The 26,676-nt window shown below is 36.9% G+C and overlaps 1 protein-coding gene across 7 annotated transcripts in view; it reads left to right on the top strand.

Annotated features, from left to right (window-relative positions):
* CCDC171 (coiled-coil domain containing 171) overlaps window positions 1-26,676 on the top strand; it is a 419,844-nt gene that overhangs the window by 125,865 nt on the left and 267,303 nt on the right. For all 7 annotated transcript variants that reach the window (XR_007518562.1, XM_049894821.1, XM_049894820.1 and 4 more), the window contains 2 exons: window positions 956-1,460; window positions 2,808-2,924. Coding sequence is in view for 6 of the 7 variants with exons in the window: in XM_049894821.1 (XP_049750778.1) it covers window positions 956-1,460; window positions 2,808-2,924 (622 nt within the window). In the remaining variant the exon portion in view is untranslated. The remainder of the gene's footprint in view (window positions 1-955; window positions 1,461-2,807; window positions 2,925-26,676) is intronic.

A 26,676-nucleotide genomic window follows, 5' to 3' on the forward strand; every position in this document is an offset into this window, starting at 1 on the left:
GAGTTGTAGGAGCTCTTTATGTATTCTGGAATTTAAAGTGTAGGAGCTCTTTATGTATTCTGGAATTTAAAGCCTTTTCAGATATATGGTTCCCAATGTTTTCTCCCATTATGTATGTTGTTGTTGTCTGTTTACTTTCTTGTTAAAGAACATTGATGCCAAAAGACCTTAATTTTGATCCATTTTATCTACTTTTTCTTTTGTTGCTCATGCTTTTGGTGTCATAAAATTTACTCTTTACCTTAGCAGTTCTTCAGTTATTAGGCATATGATTTCATAGACAGCCATTTTATTTTCTCATGATTAAAATGTACTTGCAGTTAAAATTTCTATTCAACTTAAATTAAGTTTTGGATTATATGCACATTGGATGAGAAAGAAGGATCAGACAGCTGCTGAGGCCTAGTTCACAAGGGGGTGTAAGAAAGAGGGCCTGCTCTGAGAGGCAGTCCCATCCTATCTAATGAATTGTTGACAGTCAGATACTATTTGTTGTATCATTGGTTTAACTCTTTGCTTATTTTGGCAAAAAGCAAAGTCTTTTTTATGTATAAGAAAGCCTCTTTGACAGTGTAGTTTCATTTAAAAAAAAAGCAGGAAGTAAACGTGAGGAATGGAAGACAAGAAATTCTGTAGAGCAAGCATATTTTTTTTTTTCTAAATATGTATATTTATGCATGGACATGCAGAAAATTCATGAAGTACTTTTAAATTTATGTGTTCTAATTTATGTAAAGCTTCTATGTAAGAAGATTTAAAAATCAATGCCCACATTCAGATCTAAGCTGTTTGGTCTACTCCTGTTGTATGTTTTGGATACTTTACTACATGGGTCTTTGGAAGAGGAAGAAGTAACTGTCAGCAAAAAAAAAAAAAAGTTTTTTGCATAAAGAGAAATTAATCAAATGTTTGCTTAATGGTCAAATGTCATATTATTTGACTTCTCTTCATATAGAAATTTCAAGAAATTGCTGAAAAAAATATGGAAAAATCAAACCTTATTGAGAAGTCACGTGAACAGCTGGTTCTTGAAAATTCACACTTCAAAAACGTGTTATCACGGACTCATAGGGAACAAACATCCTTGCTGGCAGCCTGTGCACTGATGGCTGGTGCCTTGTATCCCCTCTATAGCCGATCATGTGCCTTATCTACACAGAGAGATTTTCTCCAGGACCAAGTCAACACCTTTGAGTTGTTCAAATTGGAAATTAAGACTATAGCCCAGGCTTTGTCAACCGTAGAGGAAAAGAAGCAAGAGGAAGCCAAGATGAAGAAAAAACCCTTTAAAGGACTGATACGTGTATTCCGGAAGGGTGTTATTGCAGTTTTGGCTGCAAACAGACTGAAGATTTTGGGCCAGTCATGTGCCTCTCTTTTTACCTGGATGGAGAATTTCAAAGAAGGCATAGGCATGTTAGTGTGTACAGGAGAACCGAAAGATAAGCATAAATTTCCAAGTAAGACAATTTGTACCTTATTTTATCTAAGTTGTACTTAAGTGAAATACAATGTTGAATATGCTTGGCTGTTATGCAAAAGCTTTAAAAAATTATGTAACATAGTCTCATATGTATATAAATATATATGTATAAATGTATCTTTATATCTAAATTAGGCCTTGATTTTTAACTAGAAACAGATTAAAATATAAAGAAAGTAGCAAATGTATGTATATATGTATATATATGTAAAACTTCATCTAGCTTTATTATATTTGAATCCTCTTTTCACAGTAGAGGTGATTTTTCATTTAAATTAATCCAGAGATTCTACCCTATTTAAAATTTATTATCATTGCAATTTATTTTCACTTTCTGTGCATCAGTATACAATGGTGAGTTAAAAATCTATTAAAGAGTTAGATTAAAATGACACAAATGTAAATTTTCCTACGAACATTTTTTTTTGACTATTTGACTCTTCTGAGTAAACGATGAATTCAGTTTTTAACTTTTAGAAAGGAGGCTATTAATTAATATAAGTTAGAACTTGTCATGTGGATTGAACTTGGATTGAATTGTGTCCCCCAAAAATATATGTCAACTTGACTAGGCCATGATTCCCAGTATTGTGTGGTTGTCCTCCATTTTGTGATCTGATGTGATTTTCCTATACGTTGTAAATCCTAATCTCTGCCTGTGGTTAATGAGACAAGATTAGTTTATGTTAAAGAGGATTATGATAGGATGCAACACTCTTACTTAGCTCATAAAAAAAAACCCTGATCAAATGTAAGGGAAACTCCCTAACCTTGGGGTGTGGACTGCATCACCTTTTATCTTGCAAGAGATAAAAGGAGAGAGAGGTGAGCAGACAAATAGAGACTTCATTACCACCAAGTGAGAAGAGCCAAGAGTGGAGCGCATCATTTGGACCTGGGGTCCCTGTGCTGAGAACCCTCTAGACCCAAGGAATATTGGTAGCAAGGACCTTTCCCCAGAGTGAGCACAGAGAGAAAGCCTGGCGCCCCGAATTTGGGCTTCTAGTCTCCTAACCTGTGAGAGAATACATTTCTGTTTATTAAAGCCATACCCTTGTGGTATTTCTGTTACAGCAGCCAGCACTGGATAACTAAGACAGAATTAAAGCAAATTTCTTTCTCTTTCTCTTTTTTGGTTGTCATTTAACAGTTAAGGCATATATATGGAGTAGGCCAATCAAATCTAACATTTCTTATAGACTTTTCTGCACCAGGTGAGAATTCTGTGTATAAGTTTTGATCTGTTTCTTAAACAGCTAAACACTGCTATGAGTTTTAATAAAATTTTGTAGCATTTCATAATGAATTTTTCTCTTTTTTGCAGAACATCAAAAGGAGCAGTTACGTAGTGTACAGGCGCTCAGCTGGCTCACCAGTTCTGACCTTCTTGCTGCAATAATCAGTTCTATGGTTGAATTACAGGAAGTTATTAGTAAAACAGGTACAATTTCTTCTTTATTATCCTTGCAGAATATACTTAAAAGCAAATGTCCAGAAATGCTTTTAGTGCAAATTCTAATAAACCATCTAAAAGAAAATGTATTTGTTCTCATCTTTCTTTTATTCAGATGCAGAGAGATAGTTAAAATGTATATTTAATGATGTAGTGAATTAATATATAAATTTTGATGGGTAATTTTCTCTTTGTTTATGGGGAAATCAACTGACATTACATGGTGAATGTATCCTATCTACCTTATTTTTTTTGTCACTTGTGATCTGGTTTTCCTTATGGAAAGCTCATTGGTAGCTTTTTTATTAAGTACTACTGGCAGTGTTCTTTCAGATGTTTTGCCCTTCCTTCCTTTCTTCTTCTGACTCTAAATTTCAGAGGTTTGAGTAATAACTGAGCCAGTAGGATTTTTTTTTTCTTTCATCTGGTGATGTATTTTTTATTTATCCTAATTCCGTTTAGACAGAGTTAATTTGAATAGCCTGCTCCTTCTACCAGGTGTGCAGCCACCTGTAATCAGAGACTTCCAAAGGCCCAAGATTTAAGTTTTTTTTTCCAGTGACTTATCTTAGATTACATACTATGTATGAAAGTTTCAGTGAAAACGGTTTTCTGTATACTGGAAGAAATGTTGACATAGTTACTTACTGGTAAAGCTGTGTCATTGGACTAGTTATCATCCCTCTAGATACATTAATAGTAAAAATGGTATAATGAACTTGTTAAACTTTCCTCCTTAGTGAAATGTTGTAAGCATTAATGACACAATAATTTAGAGAACTCTGATATGCAAATATTGATAATTTGTTGTGATTTCAAATAATATAATAAGATCTAGATCTAGGCTCTTGTAGGAAACTGATGATTTAAAGATTATATTTAGGTTGTAGCTAGCCATTGATGTTGATAAACAATATGCATATTTAATGTATCAAGACCTCAACAGACTTAGTTTGGAATCTGAAATAAAAGTCTAAATTCAGTGTATTTTAAGAATTTTGGTGTTATAGTTTATGCTAAGTGAAAACAAGCCAGTCACAGAAGATCACATGTTATGTAATTCCCCTTACATTAAAATGTCTAGACAAATCTATAGAGACGGACATCTATTTGTGGTTACCAAGGACTCATGAAGGGGTTGCAGGTGATAGAAAGTGACTGGTAAAGGATTTATTTTGGGGGTGGTGAAAATATAAAAATCAACTGTGGTGATGGTTGCACAACTCTGTGACTAGACTAAAAACCATTGATTTGTATACTTTTAATCGGTGAATATAAGATATATGAATTCTTCCTCAAAAAAGCTGTTAAAAAACGTGAAGGCATGTAGTTGCTGAATCTCTCTGTTTATATGGAAGGAAAAAGCTTTCCCAAAACCCTCCCTAGCAGGCTTCTGCTCTTGTTTCCTTGGCCTGAACTGGGTCATGTAATTATTCCTAGCTTGATAGCTGGATGTTGGCAAGAGAGAAGGACAGAATTATGGGTGTTTGGGGTCAGTTTTTTAATCCACAATGTCTCCAACAGGGAAGATTCATTTTTATATAAAACATATATTATTTTTTTGCCTTCACATCTCCTTATCACCATTATAAAAGAAAAATGGTCAGTTCAGAAAATCCAAAAACAAAATCGATCAGGAAAGAACAACAATAACCAAAACAAAAAGTATTTTTTCATCATGTGGGAATAATTACTGTTAACATTTGTATATGTTCTTTCATCTCTTTAATCTGTTTATGCATGCATCCATCCATCCACTCATAGACTAACCAGTGATATCATAGTGTACATACTGTTTTATTTTCTCATTTAAAAATTATTTTGAAATAACCTAAAACTTACAGAAATGTTGCAAGAACAGAGTAGAGTTCTCTTTTCAGCTAAACCATCTGAGAACAAGTTGCTGACTTAATGCCCCATCACCCCGTCGTGTTTTAGTGGAATTTCATACAAGGACTTCCTCCTATATAGCCACAATACAACCGTCAACATCAGGAAATCAACACCGATACATTACTACCATCTTATCTCCAGAGCCCATTCAGCTCTCACTAGTTGTCCCAGCTGTGTCCTTGATAGCAAACAGATCCAATTCAGAATTATGTGTTGTATTTTTTGTCATGTTTCTTTAGTTTCTCTCAGTGTGGAATAGTTCCTCAGTCTTTTCTTGACCATCATGATTTTGACACTCTTAAAATTACAGAGCAGTTATTTATAGAATATCTGTCAATTTTGGTGTATTGGGTGTTTCCTCATGATTAGTTTCAGGTTATGCATCTTTGGCAAGAACATCACAGAAGAGGTGCTGTACTTTCCTTGTGGCATTTTATGATAGTCGGATTTTTAATAAAAGTCTTAGTTTTTGAGGATTTGTCCCATTTCTATTAATATTCTTTTACAACATGATTTTTAATGTCTGGGTAATTTTCTGTCATTTAGGTATTTCGTAATTTGCTTCACTATCTTATAATGGATTGCTTTCATCAGGAATATCAGCTCAGCTCTAATTTGTAAATCGATTAGTTTATTTTTGAATCATTTAGGATTGTGGGCAGTATCTTAATTCTTTTAGTTAGTGGGAAACTAAAATAGCAAGATCTTGGCAAAGTCTTTTTAGGAAATAATCTGAAAATTCTGAAGTGAGGAGTTACTTTTAATGAAGTTTTTCTTTTCTTTTTGAAGAACTTGTTGAAAATTTAAACCTAAATTTTAGATATGAATACTTCATGTCTATTGCATCATTGTCATATTTTCTTTTTAGCCTCAGGAAAACTGTGATGCATGTATGCCAATACTGGGTAGTAGCTTTTAATATATTAAATAGTAACTGGATTGCTTCTTGTATTATCTTTGTTCTAAGCTAAAAAATAAATATTGTAAGTTACTTTTAAAAAAATAGGTGTGTATCTATTTAAATTCTGAATTATATGCACACTAACAACTTTCTGGGAGAGAGAATTTACTCTTAAATATGTTGGATATGATCAAGAACTTGGACTCTAAATTTGAATCTGGGCTCCATTGTTTATTAATTTGTACGGTTTGCTTAATCCCTCTTCAGCCTCAGTATCCTTGTCTGTAAAATTTTGACCAATAGAAGTTTCTGGTTCATGGGCTTATTATGAAGGATAAATGTAGCCCGCTTAACCAAGTCCCTTTATATGTATATATATGTATGTGTGTGTGTATATATATATATAAATGTACAATAAATATTTTATTTCTTATGCACTAATTTTTAATTTTTCATTAAATGCAGGTTCAATAATGGTACCTTGAATCCACTGCTCAGAAAATGGTGAAGGTGGCTGCCCCTGTTACCTTTTTAAACTTTATTGATGGAATTTATAGGCAGTGGGCAAAGACCCCAGTTTCCATGTTGCCTCTGGAAATACTGGACAGGTGGCAACCTTCTTGCTTTCATTAAAATGTTTGCCCACTTGAGATAAATTACCTCTTCCAGGTATCCAAATGGTGTGCCTGCAAGAGATCATTTACCTCAAACAGGGGAGACTGTTACTTCCACTGAAGGGCTGGGTTATCAATCATTATGGGTATGGACTAAAGAACCCTTTACATAGCTGAAGCATTTGATATGACTGGTCCAGACAGAATTTCTCAAGATAGAAACAAATGTGCCAATTTGCTTTGAAATAGCTATAAACAAATACAGGAGTAGATGCATATGAGTAGAATTTACATACATTTTGTTTCATATTCCCTCTCTATTTGAATCTTAATTTTCTAGAAGATAGATGACCAAAATATGCCCCTCCTAGTACTACTCAGAACTCTTTATTTCACCGTATACTTTGAGTTAACTTTCTAGAGGTCATTGCAGCTCTTTGAGGCAAAACTCAGAAGGCTAGGTTGTGTTCAACATATCATTTGAGGTTTCATATGTAGGAATTTCAAAGCAAAAAGTAAAGATATTTGTATTACTAAGCAGTTATTGGTATGTATTTTAAAAATTGAATAAATATAAAAAATATTGAAAACCACCAAGAGCCTTGCTGCTCTAAATGTGGTCTGTGGACCAGCAGCGTCAGCATCAACTGGAAATCTGTTAAAATGCAGGCTCTCACATACCACCCAGACCTACTGAGATCGTTAGAGATCCTTAGGTGATTCATATGCCCAGTGAAGTTTATGAAGCAGTGATTTAGAGCATTTTGTTATGTACATAACTTTACTCACATCTGGAATTAAACAAGTGTAATCTGACAATGTGTTATTTCTGGTACTTCAGCTACTAGTATCTGTTTTAGGGAACCACATTTTAACTTATTGATGTTTTAAAATTTTCTGGTTTTGTTATTATTTTTATATTGTTCCCTTTTTTTTGAACATTGTGAAAAACTCAAATATATAGAAAAGGTAAAAAAATTTTATAGTGAACAGGTGTTTTGTTTTTTTAAATAAATATTTATAAACATAGTTTTTAAGAACAATTTTTGAAATTTTGAAAGCATAATTTAGCCTTTTTGAAGTGATTGTTCATGACTGTAAAATTTTAGTGCACAGCTTTTATAGAATAAATTTGTTAATGCAGATCTAAAATAACGTACAAAATTAAAAAAAATTTGTAGGAACCTTAAATAGGGCTATAACACATTTTGCAATTTATGAGTAGTTTCTGGGAACCTTCGAAGAGCCTGAAACCTTTTCTTAGTAAGACACATTGAATATCTGGAAATCATCTGAGAAAGCTGGCTGGTATACCATGGAGGGGAAAGATAGGCAAGGCAGTTAAATGTGTATTAAGGGAATAGTTATAATTATTGGGAGAACGTTCTCCATGAGTCTTTCATGTTTCTGCACTTTTCCAGGTTTTTGTAAAAGAATAAAAGAAAAAATTTTCTCAACTCTTCATTAAAACATTATATGTGTATTTAGAAATATTGCTTTTACCCCACTTTGTTCCAGGAAAAAAAATTATGGAAACTTATAGGTATTTCAGAAACCTTGGTGGCATGGTGGTTAAGTGCTACAGCTGCTAACCAAAGGGTTGGCAGTTCGCACCCACCAGGTGCTCCTTGGAAACTCTATGGGGCAGTTCTACTCTGTCCTATAGGGTTGCTTTGAGTCGGAATTGACTCGACGGCAACGAGTTTGGTTTTTCTTTGGTTACAGGTATTTGTAAAATATAACTGTTCTGTATCCACTAAAACTTAAGCAATTGGAGGTGGGAGCAAGTTTGAGCTAGAAATGAAGCTGAAAAAGCCGACTATGATGGCCTGCCAACTTGTGTTCAGATTTGGGGGTCAGGATTCAATTGCCAATGATGTCCATAAAAGAAAACCCAAAAGCTTAGAAGAAATCCAGACATCCTTGGACTAAGATTACATAAGCATTTCTTCTGCAGCTGTCAATAAAAAGGGGCATTATGTGATAGAATGAATAAATTCTTAATAATATCAGACTTAGGACTTTTCTTTTTAAGTAAAATATATTGGGTATAATTTACATGCAGTAAAATATATACATTTTTTCTGTAAAATTGGATGAGTTTTGTCTTCTGATGACTGAGATAATCAGGAATGTAAAGTATTATGAGAGTAGATCTGTTATGACTTTTAGTACATGTCCAACTTCAGTGATATTCAAACTAGGGGATGCAAAGACTCTTGAAGCTACAGATAATTTTAAGGAAATAAAATTCTAAATCCTCAGATTTGATAATTATTTTCTCCTAAAACTAATCTACCTGAGGATGCAGTACAGTTGCCATGTCTGTTCTTAGGTCTCGTTTTGGTTGTCTTCCTTCCTATCTTTCAGTTGTCTTCCTGTTTATCGAAACCTCTTTATTGTAGATCTTACTTAGATACATTATTTATTTATTTTTATTTAACAAGCATTTACTATGTCCTAAGTATTGTTCTGGAGCTCTAGTGGCATAGTGGTTAAGAGCTCAACTGCTAACCAAAATGTTGGCAGTTTGAATCCACTAGCCACTCCTTAGAAACCCTATGGGGCAGTTCTACTCTGTCGTGTAGAGTTGGTATTGACTCTTAAGTATTGTTCTAAGCATTTTATGGATAATAACTCATTTATTTAAGTTGCACAATAACCTTTTGAATGTGTTATTTTTAACCCCATTTTATAAATGAGGAAAATGAGGCACAAAGAATATAAGCAACTTGCCTTGAGTTGCACAGCTAGAATTTGAACCCAGGCAACCTGGCTACAAGTCCATTCTCTACATCCATTTACTGTGCAACTTCTTTAGGGTGTAAAAATTCCCAGGGGACCAAACAGGGCCAAATGTCTTTCCTCTGTCTCTCCAGATCTGTTTTCCATCATATTCCAGCCCGGGAGAAGCTAACCTGTGTATATCACTCTGATGGGCTCCCGTGCCCTCTGACTTCCAGGACACCAAAGGGAAGGAGTCAAGTGAGACCAGTATACACATTCACAGGGTCTCTCCCTGCAGGGTTGCTTCTGAAGGCAGCCCTCTCCTCGGGACTCCTCCTTTCTTTTCCAGAACAGCTTCCTCCCTCTCTACTTCAGGCCTAGGGATTGTTAACCCCACAGGTACTAGTGGTATGTTACTATCCATATTGTTTTTCCTGTACTCCACCCACATCTTTGCAAATGGTTCATTTATTAAACCCTCCTCAAATTGTTCTAATGTGAATGTACCATCTGTTGCCTCCTGGAACCCTGACTGCTATATGCCAGTTGAGGAAATGAATGACTCTAATGAGTGTGTAACAAGTCCTTTTGGAAGTTTGTGGTTTTAGTTCTTTGCTTTCAGCAAAATTGAAAAGAAACTAATTGAGGTCTCAGCAGAGAGGGCATTAAAAATAATTTTTGATGTTAGATCATCAGTGAATTTTAGCACATAACTCTAATGGAGTTCAAGAAATTAAGTGATGTCGGTATAAAAATACGCCTTCTATTTCTATCTGCTTTTTCGTGTAAACATTGTATTTTGTGCTTACACTTATAAAATGCAAAAATAGGTAGAGAATTGAGGCTAAACCTATCTCATTCCTGCAATAAGTAATCCATGGTTACTTGAATTAATTAGGAAAAATATAGCCATATCTATCTTATTAAGAGGTTCATTGAAAATAAAGATTTATTTATGTTTAATAATTATGTATCAAAATTAATACATCCATGCTGTTTAGATCAGTTGTATACAACTAACAAATATAATGACTTAGGTTTAACATATACAGCCTTATGGTCACAGGAATGAAAATATTTTCATTTATGTGTATATTTTTATTACAGAAAATTGTGATAGGGTAATTAGCTCTAGGTTGTATAATATGTAGAGGGAAAAAAAATCCAAGCCCATTCCATCAGGTTGATTTCCACTCATAGTGACCCTATAGGGCAGAGCAGAACTGCCCTGTAGGGTTTCCAAGGAGTGGCTGGTGGATTCGAACTGCCAACCTTTTTTGGTTAGCAGCCGAGCTCTTAACCACTGTGCACCAAGGCTCCATGTAGAGGAAGGGGGTCAAATTATGAGATCATGGAGAAAACGAATAAGGTAAAATTTATGACTATTAAAGAACAGCTTGTTCATATAATTTTAAAATTGATGGTGGTAGGTGCCAAATATCCATGGTATTTAGATTCTATTGAATAGATTTGAAGGAGTAATGTAACAGTTAAAAACAAAGTTAATATTTATAATATTCCAGAAATGATGTGATTTACAATTGATTAAACATATGATAAAAAATTTTAGATGTCAACTTAAAAATGTTGCATATGTGTTAGTTCCCTAATGTTGCTGTAACAGTCCACCACAATCTTAATGACTTAAAACAACCCATATTTATTATCTGTCACTTCTGGAGGTCAGAGGTCTGAAATGGGTCTCATTGTGCTAATATCAAGGTATTCCTTCTGGAGGCTCTGGGGGAGAATCTCTTTCCTTGCCATTCCCAGGTTCTAGCAGCCATCTGCATTCCTTGGCTTGTAACCCCTTCTTCCATCTTCAAAGCCAAGCAGCAGAATATCTTCTGATCTGTCTCTGACTCTGATCTCATCATCTGTCTCTCTTTCCTGCTTGTGATTATATTGGGCCCACCCAAACAATCCAGAATAATCTCCCTATTTTAAGATCAGTTCATTAGCAGCTTTAATTCCATCTGCAACCTTGTCGCCCACTTACCATGTAAAATAACATTTTCACAGGTTACGGGGATTAGTCCATTGTTCTGCTTACCACAGCATACGTGGTTTCTTTTTTTAAATTATGGGATACATTAGTGAACGAGTTTGAAGATCACTGTCCTGCTTGTCCTCTCTGTGGCGTTTGACATTATTGGTCATGTCCTTATTCTGGACTCCTTTGATGCTGATGGTACCACTCCTGTTTCTTTTCCTTCCATTTACTTAGTGTCCTTCATGGGCTGTTTTTGTATCTGTCCCTTCAGTGTGTGTGTGTCCTATGGCTCTTTCTTTAGCCATCTTTTTACTCCTTGTACTCCCAAGGAGTCCCATTTATAGCCAGGGCTTTATTTCCCACCTATATGTTGATGACTCCCAAATCTTATCTTTATCCCAGACCTCATTCCTAAACTTTAAGCATAGGTACCTAGTCCTCTATGAGTATCCTGAATACACGTCAAACTCAGCATGTTCAAATTTTTACTCATCTTTGTCCCAAAACCTTCTTTTGAATTTTCTGTCTTTATAATTGGAGCCTTGGTGGCACAGTGGTTAAGAACTGCGACATCAAACCAAAATATCGGCAGTTCGAATCCACCAGCCACTCCTTGGAAACCTTATGGGGCAGTTCTGCTCTGTCCTGTACAGTTGCTGTGAGCCAGAATGGACTTGATGGCAATGGCCTGGCTTGGGTTGGTCTCTGTAATTGGCGTGACCATCCATCAAGTAATACCTCAAACAGAAATCAGGGAGTGAGTCACCGTAATGTGCGCTTATTCTTACTCTTTATTCTCTGTTTCTTATTGGTCTAATTTTTCCTCCATTGCTGTTTTCTTAGTTTATTATTTTTTGCACATGTTACTTTCTTAGTCTCCTAATGGGCCTCTCCACTTCCACTCCTGGATTCTTTCAGCACGTTCTGCACACTGTGCCACTCTGAATACAGTGCATTTAGCAAAGCAACAATACAGAGGAGGGTTATAGAAGTAACAACAACTTATTGTAGAACATTTACAAAGTATTGAAGAGTATAAGGAAGTAAATTTTATATTTTATAATCTCCCTATCCAAGGATATGATTAATATTTTTGAGTATTTCTTTCAAGTTGCTTTGTAGGTTTTTCAATATAATTGGTCATTCTGTAGACACTGCTTTGTATTGTTCTTTTTTCCTTAAAATCATTTTAAATGACTATAATAATAATACCCGTCTCACTGGGTTGGTGTGAGGGTTAAATGAGTTTATCTATGTAAGCCATGCTTGGGCTGTCATATGTCTTTGTCTTCAATATCAGCAGCAGTATTGTTCTCCATTTTTTACGAATTTCAAGCTCTTTAGCTACATATACAAGACCCTTCCTGACCTGATTCTCACCTCTCTGTACTATCTCACTTCCCAATGCTCTGACTAATAAAGCTACGTGAGATGCTGTCTTGTGTCTCCAAGCATATGGAACAAACTTTTTTTCTGACACTAAACTTTTTTTTTTTAATAATTTTTATTGTGCTTTAAGTGCAAGTTTACAAATCAAGTCAGTCTTTCACACAAAAACCCATATACACCTTGCTACACACTCCCAATTACTCTCCCCCTAATGAGACAGCCTGCTCTCTCCCTCCACTCTCTCTTTTCGTGTCCATTTCACCAACTTATAACTCCCTCTACCCTCTCATCTCCCTTCCAGGCAGGAGATGCCAGCATAGTCTCAAGTGTCTACCTGATCCAAGAAGCTCACTCCTCACCATCATCCCTCTCCAACCCATTGTTCAGTCCAATCCATGTCTGAAGAGTTGGCTTCAGGAATGGTTCCTGTCCTGGGCCAACAGAAGGTCTGGGGGCCATGACCACCAGGGTCCCTCCAGTCTCAGTCAGACCATTAAGTCTGCTCTTATGAGAATTTGGGGTCTGCATCCCACTGCTTTCCTGCTCCCTCAGGGGTTCTCCGTTGTGCTCCCTGTCAGGGCAGTCATCGATTGTAGCTGGGCACCATCTAGTTCTTCTGGTCTCAGGCTGATGTAGTCTCTGGTTCATGTGGCCCTTTCTGTCTCTTGGGCTCATAATGGCCTTGCTGAGACTAAACTTTAAGAGGAATTTATTAGATGGATTCTTATGTTGGAAAAATTGAATAACATCACAATTTCTATCTTTAAAAGCAACTTCATAAAAGATGCAGAATTTTTTTGTCACTGGAAAGTGAGAGCATAATATTGTATTTCTCTGAAGTAGTTCAGGCATGTAGCTTTCTTGTTATCTAAGTTGGCTTGGAGACAAAGGCTCAACAATACAGGTTTTAATTTATTAGTACATGCCTTAGATAAGGGATCACTTAATCTGGGGTTCAGAGAGCTCATCACCCAAAAAGGTCCATAGATAGAAATAAGAAGTGGGGGGAGTTCTGTGGATTTGAAAGAAAAAAATTTTATCTTGTTTCACTAATCACTAACATTCCTTCGATTATGAGTGGTGATGACAGACTACAATAATATTAGCAGTATAGTGACTTTGACACTAATAGAAATCTTGTCACTAATAGATTAGGAAGAAGGACATGGCAAACGACTTCTAAAAAATTGGCCAGTAAAAACCTTATGAATAGCAGTGGAACATTGTCTGATATAGAGCCAGAAGAAGAGCCCCTCCAGGTTGTCAGGCACTCAAAATATGGCTGGAGAAGAGCTGCCTCCTCAAAGTAGAGTCAACCTTAATGACATAGATGGAGTAAAGCTTTTGAGACCTTCATTTGCTGATATGGCACAACTCAAAGTGAGAAGAAACAGCTGCAAACATCCATTAATAATTAGAACATGAATTGTGTGAAGTATGAATCTAGGAAAATTGGAAGTTGTCAAAAGTGAAATGGAATGCTTCAAGATTGATTTCCTAGGCATTCGTGAGCTGAAATGGACTGGTATTGGCCATTTTGAATTGGACAATCATATGGTCTACTATGCCGGGAATCACAAATTGAAGTGGAACCGTGTCACATTCATCTGCATAAAGAACATTTCAACATCTATCCTGAAGTACAACACTGTCTTTGATAGTATAATATCCATATGCCTACAAGGAAGACCAGTTAATATGACTATTATTCAAATTTATGCACCAACCATTAAGGCCAAAAATGAGGAAATTGAAGATTTTTTTACCAACTTCAGTAGTGGAAATTGATCAAACGTGTAATCAAGATGCATTGATAATTATTGGTAATTGGAATGGGAAAGTTGGAAACAAAGTAGTTGGAAAATATGGCCTTGGTGATAGAAACAATGCTGGAGATCAAATGATAGAATTTTACAAGATCAATGACTTATTCATTGGAAATACATTTTTCAACAACATAATTGGTGACTATACATGTGGATGTGGCCAGATGGAATACACAGGAATCAAATTGCCTACATCTGTGGAAAGAGATCTCTTGGAGCTGATTTGCCCACTGCAGTGCATCTTTTGATTTCTTGACTCCTGCTTCTATGGGTGTTGATTGTAGATCCAAGTAAAATCATCAGTCAGAAAAAGGCCCGGGGCCAACTGTGGAACAGACCATCAATTGCTCATATGCAAGTTGAAGTTAAAGCTGAAGAGAATTAAAAAAAGTCCAAAAGAGCCAGAGTACCACCTTGAGTATATGCCACCTGAATTTAGAGACCATCTTGAGAACAGATTAAACACATTGAACACTAATGACAGAATGCCAGACCAGTTGTGGGATGATATCAAGGACATCATACATGAAGAAAGTGAAAGCTCATTAAAAAGACAGGAAAGAGAGAAAAACCCTAAATGGGTGCCAGAAGAGACACTGAAACTTGCCCTTGAACGTACAGCAGCTAAAGCAAATGGAGGAAATGATGAAGTAAAGGAGCTGAACAGAAGAATTTAAAGGGTGGCTCAGGAAGACAAAGTAAAGTATTATAATGAAATGTACAAATACCTGGAGTTAGAAAACCAAAAGGGAAGACTGTGCTTGGCATTTCTCAAGCTGAAAGAACTGAAGAAAAATTACAATCCTCGAGTTGCCGTATTGAAAGATTCTATGGACAAAATATTGACTGATGCAGGAAGCATCAAAAGAAGGTGGAAGGAATACACAGAGTCATTGTACCAAAACGAATTGGTTGACATTCAACTATTTCAGAAGGTAGCATATGATCAAGAACCAATGGTACTGAAGGAAGAAGTTGAAGCTGCACTGAAGGCATTGGTGAAAAAAAAGGGCCCCAGGAATTGACGAAATACCACTTGAGAAGTTTCAACAAACAGATGCAATGTTGAAAGTGCTCATTTGTCTATGCGAAGAAATTTGGAAGACAGCTACCTGGCCAGCCAACTGGAAGAGATCCATATATGTGCCCATTTCAAAGAAATGTGATCCAAATAAAATGCCTGTTCCCAAGAGAGGTAATGCAACCGAATGCAGAAATTATCGAACAATATCATTAATATCACATGCAAGCAAAATTTTGCTGAAGATCATTCAAAAGCGGCTGCAGCAGTATATTGACAGGGAACAGCCAGAAATTCAGGCTGGATGTAGAAGAGGGCATGGAGCCAGGGATATCGTTGCTGATGTCACATGGCTCCTGGCTGAAAGCAGAGAATACCAGGAAGAAGTTTACATGTGTTTTTTTGACTATGCTAAGGCACTTGACTGTGTGGAGCACAACAAATTATAGATAACATTGCGGAGAATAGAAATTCGGAACACTTAATTGTGCTCATGAGGAATCTATACATAGATCAAGAGGCAATCGTTCGAACAGAACAAGGGGATACCGCATGGTTTAAAATAAGAAAAGGTGTGTGTCAGGGCTGTATCCATTCGCTGTACATATTCAGTCTGTATGCTGGGCACATACTCTGAGAAGTTAGACTGTATGAAGAAGAACTGGGCATCAGGATTGGAGGAAGACTCATTAACAACCTGCGTTATGCAGATGACACAGCCTTGATTGCTGAAAGTGAAGAGGACTTGAAGCACTTACTGATGAAGATCAAAGACCACAGCCTTCAGTATGGATTACACACCTAGACATAAAGAACACAGAAATACAACTGGACCAATAAGTAACATCATGATAAATGGAGAAAACACTGAGGTTGTCAAGGATTCATTTGTTGAAAAGTATCAGTTGGTATTCTGTCAACTCCCAGAGCCTTGTTTTTTTTCAGTGCCTTCAGTGCAGCTTAGATTTCTTCCTCAATATCTTTGGTTCCTGACCGTATGTTACCTCCTGAAATGGTTGAATGTTAACCAGTTCTTTTCGGCAGGGTGACTCCATGTATTCCTGACATCTTCTTTTGATACTTCCTGCATCTTTTAATATTTTCCCTTTAGAATCCTTCAGTATTGCAATTTGAGCCTTGAATTTTTCTTCAGTTTTTTCAGCTTGAGAGATGCTGAGCATATTGTTCCCCTTTGGTTTTCAATTTCCAGGTCTTTGCACATGTCATCATAGCACTTTACTTTGTCTTCGCAAGCCACCCTTTGAAATTATCTGTTCCGCTCTTTTGCTTCATCATTTTTTCCTTTTGCTTTAGCTACTTGACTTTCAAGGCAAGTTTCAGAGTCTCTTCTGACATCCATTTACGTCTTTTCTTTCTCTCCATGTCTTTTTAATGATCTCTTGCTTTCTTCATGTATGATATCTTTGATGTCATTCCACAGCTTGTCTGGTCTTTGGTCATTAGTGTTAAGTGCATCAAATCTATTCTTGAGGTGGTCTCTAAATTCAGTTGAGATATACTCAGTCAGGGTCATTATTTGGCTCCTGTGGACTTGTTCTAATTTTCTTCAGTTTCAACTTGAGCTTGCATATAAGTAATTGATGGTCTGATCTGTAGTAGGCCCCTGGCCTTGTTCTGGCTGATGATACTGAGCTTTTCCATCTTCTCTTTCCACAGATGTAGTTGCTTGGATTCCTGTGTTTTCCTTCTGGTGAGGTCCATGTGTATAGACGCCATTTATGTTGGTGAAAAAAGGTATTTGCAATGAAGTTGGTTTTGCAAAATTCAGTCATGCGCTCTCCAGCATTGTTTCTATCACTAAGGCCATATTTTCCAACTACCAATTCTTCTTCTTTGTTTCCAGTTTTTGCATTCCAATCACCAGTAATTATTAGTGCATCCTGATTGCATGTTTGATCAATTTCAGACTGCAGAAGCTAATAAAAATCTTCAATTTCTTCATCTTTGGCCTTAGTGGTTGGTGGATAAATTTGAATAATAGTCGTATTAACTGGTCTTCCTTGTAGGCATATGGATATTATCCTATCACTGATAGTGTTGTACTTCAGTTTTAGTTTGTTTGTGTCTCTAAGTCTAAGGTGTGTCTCTTGTGGGCAGCATATAGACGGATCGTGTTTCTTTATTCAGTCTGAGACTCTCTGTCTCTTTATTGGTGCATTTAGTTCATTTACATTCAGCGTAATTATGGATAAGTATGTGTTTAGTGCTGTCATTTTGATGCCTTTTTATGTGTGTTGTTGACAATTTCATTTTTCCACTTTTTTGTGCTGAGACTTTTTCTTTGTAAATTGTGTGTTCCTCATTTTCATAGTATTTGACTTTATGTTTGCTGAGTCGTTATGTTTTTCTTGGTTTTTATTTTGAGTTATGGAGTTGTTATACCTCTTTGTGGTTACCTTAATATTTACCCCTATTTTTCTAAGTAAAAACCTAAGTTGTATTGTCCTATATTGCCTTGTATCTCTCTCCATATGGCAGTTCTATGCCACCTGTTATTTAGTCCCTCTTTTTGATTATTGTGATCTTTTACATATTGACTTCAATGATTCCCTGTTTTGAGCGTTTTTTTCTTTTTAAAATTAATCTTAATTTGTTTTTGTGATTTCCCTATTTGAGTTGATATCAGGATGTTCTGTTCTGTGACCTTGTGTTGTGCTGGTACCTGATATTATCAGTTTTCTGACCAAAAAATTTCCTTTAGTATTTCTTGTAGCTCTGGTTTGGTTTTTGCAAATTCTATAAGCTTGTGTTTATCTGTAAATGTTTTAATTTCACCTTCATATTTTAGAGAGAGTTTTGCTGGATATATGATCCTTGGCTGGCAGTTTTTCTCCTTCAGTGCTCTATATATGTCATCCCATTGCCTTCTTGACTGCATGGTTTCTGCTGAGTAGTCTGAACTTATTCTTATTGATTCTCCTTTGTAGGAGACCTTTCTTTTATCCCCGGCTGCTTTTAAAATTTTCTCTTTATCTTTGGTTTTGGCAAGTTTAATGATAATATGTCTTGGTGATTTTCTTTTTGGATCAATCTTAAATGGGGTTCGATGAGCATCTTGGATAGATATCCTTTCGTCTTTCATGATGTCAGGGAAGTTTTCTGCCAACAGATCTTCAACTATTCTCTCTGTATTTTCTGTTATTCCTCCCTGTTCTGGAACTCCAATCACCTGCAAGTTATTTTTCTTGATAGAGTCCCACATGATTCTTAGGGTTTCTTCATTTTTTTAAATTCTTTTATCTGATTTTTTTTCAGCTATATTGGTGTCAATTCCCTGGTCCTCCAGATCCCCCACCCTGCATTCCAATTGCTTGAGTCTGCTCCTCTGACTTCCTATTGCGTTGTCTAATTCTGTAATTTTATTGTTAATCTTTTGGGTTTCTGAATGCTGTCTCTCTATGGATTCTTGCAGCTTATTAATTTTTCCACTATGTTCTTGAATAATCTTTTTGAGTTCTTCAACTGCTTTATCAGTGTGTTCCTTGGCTTTTTCTGTAGATTGGCTTATTTCGTTTCTGAGGTCATCCCTGATGTCCTGAAGCATTCTGTAAATTAGTTTTTTATATTCTGCATCTGGCAATTCCAGGATTGTGTTTTCATTTGGGAAAGATTTTGATTCTTTAGTTTGGGGAGTTGTAGAAGCAGTCATGGTCTGCTTCTTTATGTGGTTTGATATCGACTGCTGTCTCCGAGCCATCTCTTAGATATTGTAGTGATTTATTCTATATTTGCTCACTGAGTCTTATCTTGTTTTGTTTTCTTTCAATATACATAAATGGGCTACTAGATTGCACTGTCTTGATTGTTGTAGCCCTTGAATCACTTGTGTCCTATTACCCGCTGGTTTGGGCTGTTACCAGATATATCAGCCTAAGAGTCCATTCACTATTCTTGAGTAGAATCTGATTTTGGGTCATCAAGTGTGTGGTGCAGAGTGTCACCTATCCACCTAGAGAAGTAGTGGTGATAGTTGTGTGTACCAGATTCTAGTAGCAGCAGGGTTTCACACTCCGGGGGAGGGGGGACAGGATGCTGACAGGCTTCCCCCAAGTGCCAGTGAGGTAGGTGTGTCTCTATTCCTAAAGGACTTTGGTGGGTGGGCTCTGCAGCTGTACCTTAGGCCCCCACTGCAAGTACCTCTACAGATTGGTAAGTGTCACCCTCCTTAGACCCCTAAGGCAGGAGGCTAGGTGGTCTGGGAGGATCTTCATCCCTCAGTTCCCTGTTGTGGGTCAGTGAGGGCTCTGTTGAATACGCAGAGGTTTCAGACCTGGGAAACTTGTCTTTGCAGTAATCTGCTAAAACAATTACAGTTAGATCCCTATCAGAATTGCCTTTGCATTATAATAGCCACCTTGTTCCCTGTAGGGATAAAAGCCCAAGATCGTGGATCACATATGTTTGGCTGGAGCTGGTTCTGTGTTTTTAGTCCAATTAGGGAAGGATTTTTGGTCCCTGGGGTTTTTGTAGCTGCTTCTCTCAGGTCAGGAGAATGAGTTAGGAAAAGACCAAAAAAAAAAAAAAAGGAAGAAAGAAAAACTGCAGCGTACTTCACTCTCTGGCTCAGGAAATTCCAATGTTAATGAAGCTGCCTGGGAAGGGGAGGGGAGGGTTCAGATAAATAGGAGAGAGTAACACCCTGGAATATAGACAGAGTTACTTACCTTGCTTGGGATGGCTGTTTTATCTGAGAGTCCCGAGGGGCACGTGGACTGTGTGCACTGGCTGGGTAGAGATTGCCCTTGAGGGTCAGGCCCACATCCCGTGCTCGCACTGTCTCAGAAGCCATGGTCAGTTCCTCCACTCCCAGTTCCCCGGCTGGGACGCCGCACTTCAGGCTCCAAAACCAGTCACTGCCTCCCGGTGACTTCTCCTCCTGTCAGCCGTGTCGCTGTGCTGCCTGCGTGCACTGGCTGGGCTTCCCCTGAGGTCATTTCTGGGGGCTAGGGCTGCATCCCATGTTTGCGCCGTCTCAGGATGCTGTGCTCTGCTCCCCTGCGCCCAGTCCAAAGCTTGGCGCCAAGGTTTCCTGACTGGGATGCTGGCTCCAGGCTCCAAAAACAGTCGCTGCTTCCCCATGGTTGTTCATTCTCAGTCTCTGTCACTCAGGTCAACTCTTTAGATCTGTGTCTGATGGTCGGGGTTCGTAGATTGTCGTGTATGTGATCGATTCACTTGTTTTTCCGAGTCTTTGTTGCAAGAGGGATCCGAGGTAGCTTCTACCTAGTCAGCCGTCTTGGCCCCCAGTGTTGTACTTCAGGATAGGTCTTGAAATGTTCTTTTTGGTGATGAATGCAATGCCATTTCTCCTCAAGTTGTTGTTCAGACATAGTAGACCACAGGATTGTCCAATTCAAAATGACCAATACCAGTCCATTTCAGATCACTAATGCCTAGGATATTGATCTTTATGAGTTCCATTTCATCACCCCCATGTGTCTGTCCGTTTGTCATTCTGTGGGGGGTTTACGTATTGCTGTGATGCTGGAAGCCATGCCACCGGTATTCTAATACCAGCAGGGTCATCCGTAATGAACAGGTTTCAAATGAGCTTCCAGTCTAAGACAGAATAGGAAGGACACGGGTGTCTACTTCTGAAAAGAATTAGCCAGTGAAAACCTTATAAACAGCAGCTAGTATGATATAGCTGACTAATTATTAGGACAACTCTGCTCCCAGTAGTTGCTTATTTATCAAAATGAGGTTCTATGTTGTTCTTGTCTATTTTGCTTTCCAGTGTTCCCTAAATACAAAATTCTCTGTGACTTTGTTTGAGAAGAGCACTCTGCCTGGAAGCATGTCACAACTCTGTAAAAGTTACTTCTATCCAGATGGTGTTTAATTTGGACCGTAGATTTGCAATCCTTTCCTCTGTGATGTAAATTGTATTGACTGTATTGACCTAGCCAAAGATAAATTCATTGACTTTAGGACAAAAAATTTACTACTGTTGATGGTTAATTAAAAAAGCCTTGGAGAATTCTGATTTTTTAAAATTTTATTTTATTGTGCTTTAGGTGAAGATTTACAGTGCTAATTTCTCATTTAAAAATTTATATGTACTTTTTTTGTGACATTGGTTGCGATCTCCACATTTTGTCAGCAGTCTCCCCCTTTCCCTTTCCATCCCAGTTTCCCCCCGTCCATTCATCCAGTTTTCCTGTCCCTTCCTGCCTTCTTTTCCTTGCTTTTGGGCAGATGTTGTCCATTTGGTCTTGTATACTTTATCGAACTAAGAAGCACGTATCTCACATGTGTTATTGTTTGTTTCATAGGTCTGTCTGATCTTTGGCTGAAAGGTGGAGTTAGCAGGGTGTCCAGGGGCCATAGTCTTGGGGGTTCCTCCAGCCTCTGTCAGACCAGTAATCTGGTCTTTTTTTTTTTTGTGAATTTGAGCTTTCTTCTACATTTTTCTCTCACTTTGTCCAGGACCGTCTACTGTGATCCCTGTTAGAGCTGTTGGAATTCTGATATTTTGTGAGAGAAATTTACCTCTCCTTGTAGAGTGAACTAGAAAGCCTTACTTGTATTTGCAGCAGTATATTTTTGTGAATCAGGGTTTTCCTCACTTATAAAAATAGAAAATAATTTGATGCTAGACATAGTAGGTCTGTTGCATTATTGAAGACCACCCCATAAGTCAATGTTTTTATTCTGCTGAGCAATAACTTTCACCATGATATGTCTTTAAAAAATTAACTTTTAGTTTTCTATGTCTTAAATGTAATGTCTTATATTTGATGCATTAGTAATCAAACATAAAATATTTTGATAAGTATAATCAACAAAATTTGTTTGCCTTGTAATCCTTCATATTTTAATTTATGCATTTAAAGTGATTTTTCTGAGAAGGGGGTCCATAGGCATCACCACACTGCCAAAGGTTGTCCACAGAACAAAACAATTAGGAATACCTATTTTAGATGAGCCCTGATGGTGCGGTGTCTGAGTGCTTGGATGTTAACTAAGAAGTCGGTGGTTCAAACCCACAAGCGGCTCCACGGGAGACAAATATGGCAGTCTGCGTCTGCAAAGATTACAGCCTTGGAAACCCTATGGGGACAGCTCTGGTCTGTCCTACAGGGTTGCTATGAGTCAGAATTGACTTGACAGCAACAGGTTTTGGGAGACCCTAGTGGCGCAGTAGTTAAGAGCTACAGCTGCTAACCAGAAGGTTGGCAGTTTGAATCCACCAGGCGCTCCTTGGAAACCCTATGGAGAAGTTCTGCTCTGTCCTTTAAGGTTACTATAAGTCAGAATCAACTCGACGGCAACAGGTTTGGTTTTTTGGTTTACTTTAGATAATCATCCCCAAATATCATTCATCTAAGTTAAGACAGAGGTTCACTTACCTCTTTTATTGCTTGGAAATAAATACTTTAATGTTTTTGTATAGTCCTATTTTATTGGGAATTTTTTATCTATTGTATTATTTCCTGTTATAAATAATACTGATAGAAACAAGAGCTATTGATTCTTAATCACTGTTATGGGCCCCCTGTTCCCATTGCCTAACACAGTGCCTTATACATATGAGCTCCTCTATAGCCAGCTGTTTAAGTAATGAATGAAGAAGGTGATACATGGTGCTTTTTAAAGTAGTTTTGTTATTTTTGTAAAAAATGCTCACACTCACTGTAAAAGCTTCACATGGTTCAGGATCCTTCAGAAAAGAAAGTAAAAATCACCCAAAGGGTTCCATCTATTCTTAACATTTAGATGATTTCTACAAATATTGTATAAAACCCATTATTGTATACATATATATAAACCTATATACAGATGTAAACGCACATAGTTTTACATGAGAAAATCATATAATCATGGCTTCTTGTAATTTGCTTTTCTACTCAGTGGACAATGGACATACTTCCATGTCAACAAGATAGGTCTGTATCATTAACTGTATCTGGTTACATACTATTTCACTATATGAATGTTCCAGTAATTTACTCAGTGAGTTTACTGTTGATGGATATGGATATTGATGTCATATATAAATTTTCTAGCTTGTGTTTTAATTTTGTACATACTATTTTTATATAGTTAAAATGGTTACTCATTTACTTTATTTTTTCTTTTGATAATTTTCTTAGAACGTGTAGCCATACTTCAAGGTTGTATAGCTCATATATTAGTCTTATACTTTCAATTTTTACATTATATCTTGTGCTTTTTTTTTTTTTTTGATGTGAGCAGTATGGAAATGGTTCATTTTTATTAGTGTCCAGATGACCAGCTAGCCTCAGCACTTTTTATTCAGTAAATCCACCTTTTTCATCATTGAGTTAAAATATGGCATTTATCATATATTAAATTGCTACAAGTACTTGGATCTATTTTCTGTCTCTTCACTCTACTCCGTTAGTTTCCCTGTCTCTGCTTGTACCTGTATCATACTGCTCTTTTCATGAGTATATCTTTGAAGTATGTTTTAAAATATGGTAAGGCAGGTTCTAGCTCATTACTTTTTTTTTTTTTTTTTATAGTTTTCTGGGCTGTTTTCACTGTTTTTTAAGATAGAGCACTGCTTTGATGCAAACATCTTATTATAGTGGTTTGCTCTCAAGTTCGAAAATTGATGTCTGCATTCACGTTTCCCGAATTATTAGCAGCTTGGACACACAAGTGTAATTGTACTGAGAAGAATGCTTTGAAATTGTGATGTATTAGAATCACTTAAGGGGAGTATAAAGGGGATAATGGCGACAGATGTTCCCGGGAACATATACAGGCGCCAGATTATGTGGGGCCTTCTGAAGCATGTTTTAAGGCGTTTGAAGTCTATTCCTGGATTCGAAGGGAGACATTGAAGCTGAAAAGCAGGCAGTGTGACAAGATCCTATTTGTGTTTTGGAAGTCACTCTGTGTACAATGTGAAGGATGGATTGAAGAGGGTCAGGACTGGAGAAGAGTAGGGAGATGGTTGTGATAATGTAGGTAAGATATGGCTGTGGTAGCAGAGAAGACTGGAAAGATGCTAAGGACAGGAGGCAGGGGAGAATTTAAAGGACGTGGAGATGTCCAGGACGACAAAACGTTACCAAGTCTGTAGAACTGGGTCAGGATTTAATGCAGTTAACGTCACTCATTTGTTGTTCGTTGCCGCGGAGTTGATCGTGACTCATGGGGACCTCATGTGTGCAGAGTAGCACTGCTCCATAGGGTTTTCAAGGCTGTGACCTTTTGGAAGCAGATGACCAGGCCTTGCTTTCGAGGTGCCTCTGGGTGGGTTTGAGCTGCCGGCCTTTCATATAGTAGCTCAGCACTTAACCATTGCGCCACCCAGGGACTGCCATTGCTCGTTTAGGAGTATAGTTAGTGTTCCCTTTTTGGTTAAGGGAGTGTTTCTCATCTTTCTGAGTGTGAGGACTACTCCTTAGTAAGAAAAAATATTGTAGACTACTCTCTCCCTACCTGATAATTGTATTTTTAGTAGCAGTTGAATTCTGTAATATTATTAAAGGACTTTTAATTTTATTATTAACAGTGCCGTAAGCAAACATTATTCATGCTCTCTTTTTTTTTTTTTTGGCAAAATAAGTATCAAAATGAAAAGGTTACTGCAGTTAAAAATGAAACCTTTGCAATAGCTTTTCAAAACCCCTCCCCTTCCGTCACATCTGTAGCTGACAGATTTAGGACTACTGGTCAAAGTAATTCTCTGTCAGCTCGTTTTGAAGATTTTAATTCTGCATGTGAAATTTGCCCCTTGATTGAGAAAGTAATTTCAGTACATAGAGCCTGTTTATTTCATGGAAGAAAACATGCTATTAAATAGGAGGAGAGTGATGAACAAATGTATTTAACAAAACCAAGAATTTGTTAAATTAGCAAACTAAACATTTAAAACATCCTAGATGTGTTTAAACATGAGGAAATTTGGATACCTTATTCATTTCTCTCATTTCTGTGTCATTATTCAAATAATTCCACAGCTACGTCAATGGTGGTTTTGTTGTTTCTTCTTTTATTTAATATAGAATTAATTGCATTCTGTACTGTGTAATGTGGACTATATTGTAAAAACTTTTCGTACTCATCAGAGCATAAATTATTTAGTGTAACTCATTGATAGTCAGCATTCAGGAACTTAGTCTATGTCTCTTTCCTACTTCTTAAGAATTCAGAAGAATGCCTTGTGGAATTATATTGTTCCTTCATTTCACCTTGCAGAGTGGTCATTGTCTATGCAAACACATTTCTGTGGTATAGTTAAAAAAAACCAAAAAAACACTCTTCATTAAAATTTAATTGTCATTATTTGCTTTTAAAGGCTTTTTACCTGTGAAATTTTTATTACTTTCATATTCCTGCAAATTTCCTAAAACAATGAGCTTTTTATGTTGTTTATTTAAAAAGAATAACTTGACTTTTTTTAATAGTTACTATTAATCAATTTCTCTTGGTATTATTGAGTAGATTCATGTATTCAGGATTGTTGTAGCTGCTATGGGAGTAAAGAAACGTAATTAATCCAACAACATTTCAAAATATCCATATATGCTAAGCTGGCACAGTGAAGGTAAAAAAAAAGTATACTAAGATGAAAAAGACATAGTTAAGGATTTGCCAAAGCTAGTTGGGAAAACGCAGAATACCTAAATTAGGTATTGGAATGAGATGTTAAAGGTTATAGACAAAATAAATTTTATTGTTTCTTGATTCATTTAACTGCAACCTATTCAATGCATACTATAGTTTAGAAATTCTTTAAACTCAGTGTTCTGCACTACATGTTGATCGGTATATCCCCTATCTTTATACAGATAACGCTTGCCCCCATGCTTATTTGCCAACCACTCCCTCCCCCCATAGGTATTTTCGTAAGTGCTGCTATGCTAATTTTTTTACATGTTGCTGTAAAAAAATTAGCAGAGTATGCTTATGAAAATACCTCATGGGGTAGGGAGGAGCAGTTGGAAAACGAACATAGAAGGTGTGCGTTATTTACATTAAATATGTTAAAACTGCTAAGTTTTTTAATTTTATGATTTATTTAAGGAATATGATTGTTAACAAAAGGTCTGTGTTATTGTCACTTGCCATTGAGTCAGTTGTGACTCATGGCGACCCCATGTGTGCAGAGTAGAACTACTCCACAGAGTTTTCAAGGCTGTTACCTTTGGGAAACAGGTCGTCAGGGCTGTCTTTTGGCCAGTAGTAGGGCACTTAACTGTTTGTGCCAGCCAGGGACTCCTAAAGGACTGTGTATTTTAATTATTATTATTATTGTATGCCTCTGGCCATGGGATTCTTAGTGAGTATGTTTATGATGACTGGTGAGAAAAATTAAACTTTATTATCTTATGTATTATTTTTAGAACTCAGTGCATCAATAGCTGATAGAAATAA

The sequence above is a fragment of the Elephas maximus genome, chromosome 9 (genome assembly GCF_024166365.1).
Source record: "Elephas maximus indicus isolate mEleMax1 chromosome 9, mEleMax1 primary haplotype, whole genome shotgun sequence".
Taxonomy (NCBI): domain Eukaryota; kingdom Metazoa; phylum Chordata; class Mammalia; order Proboscidea; family Elephantidae; genus Elephas; species Elephas maximus.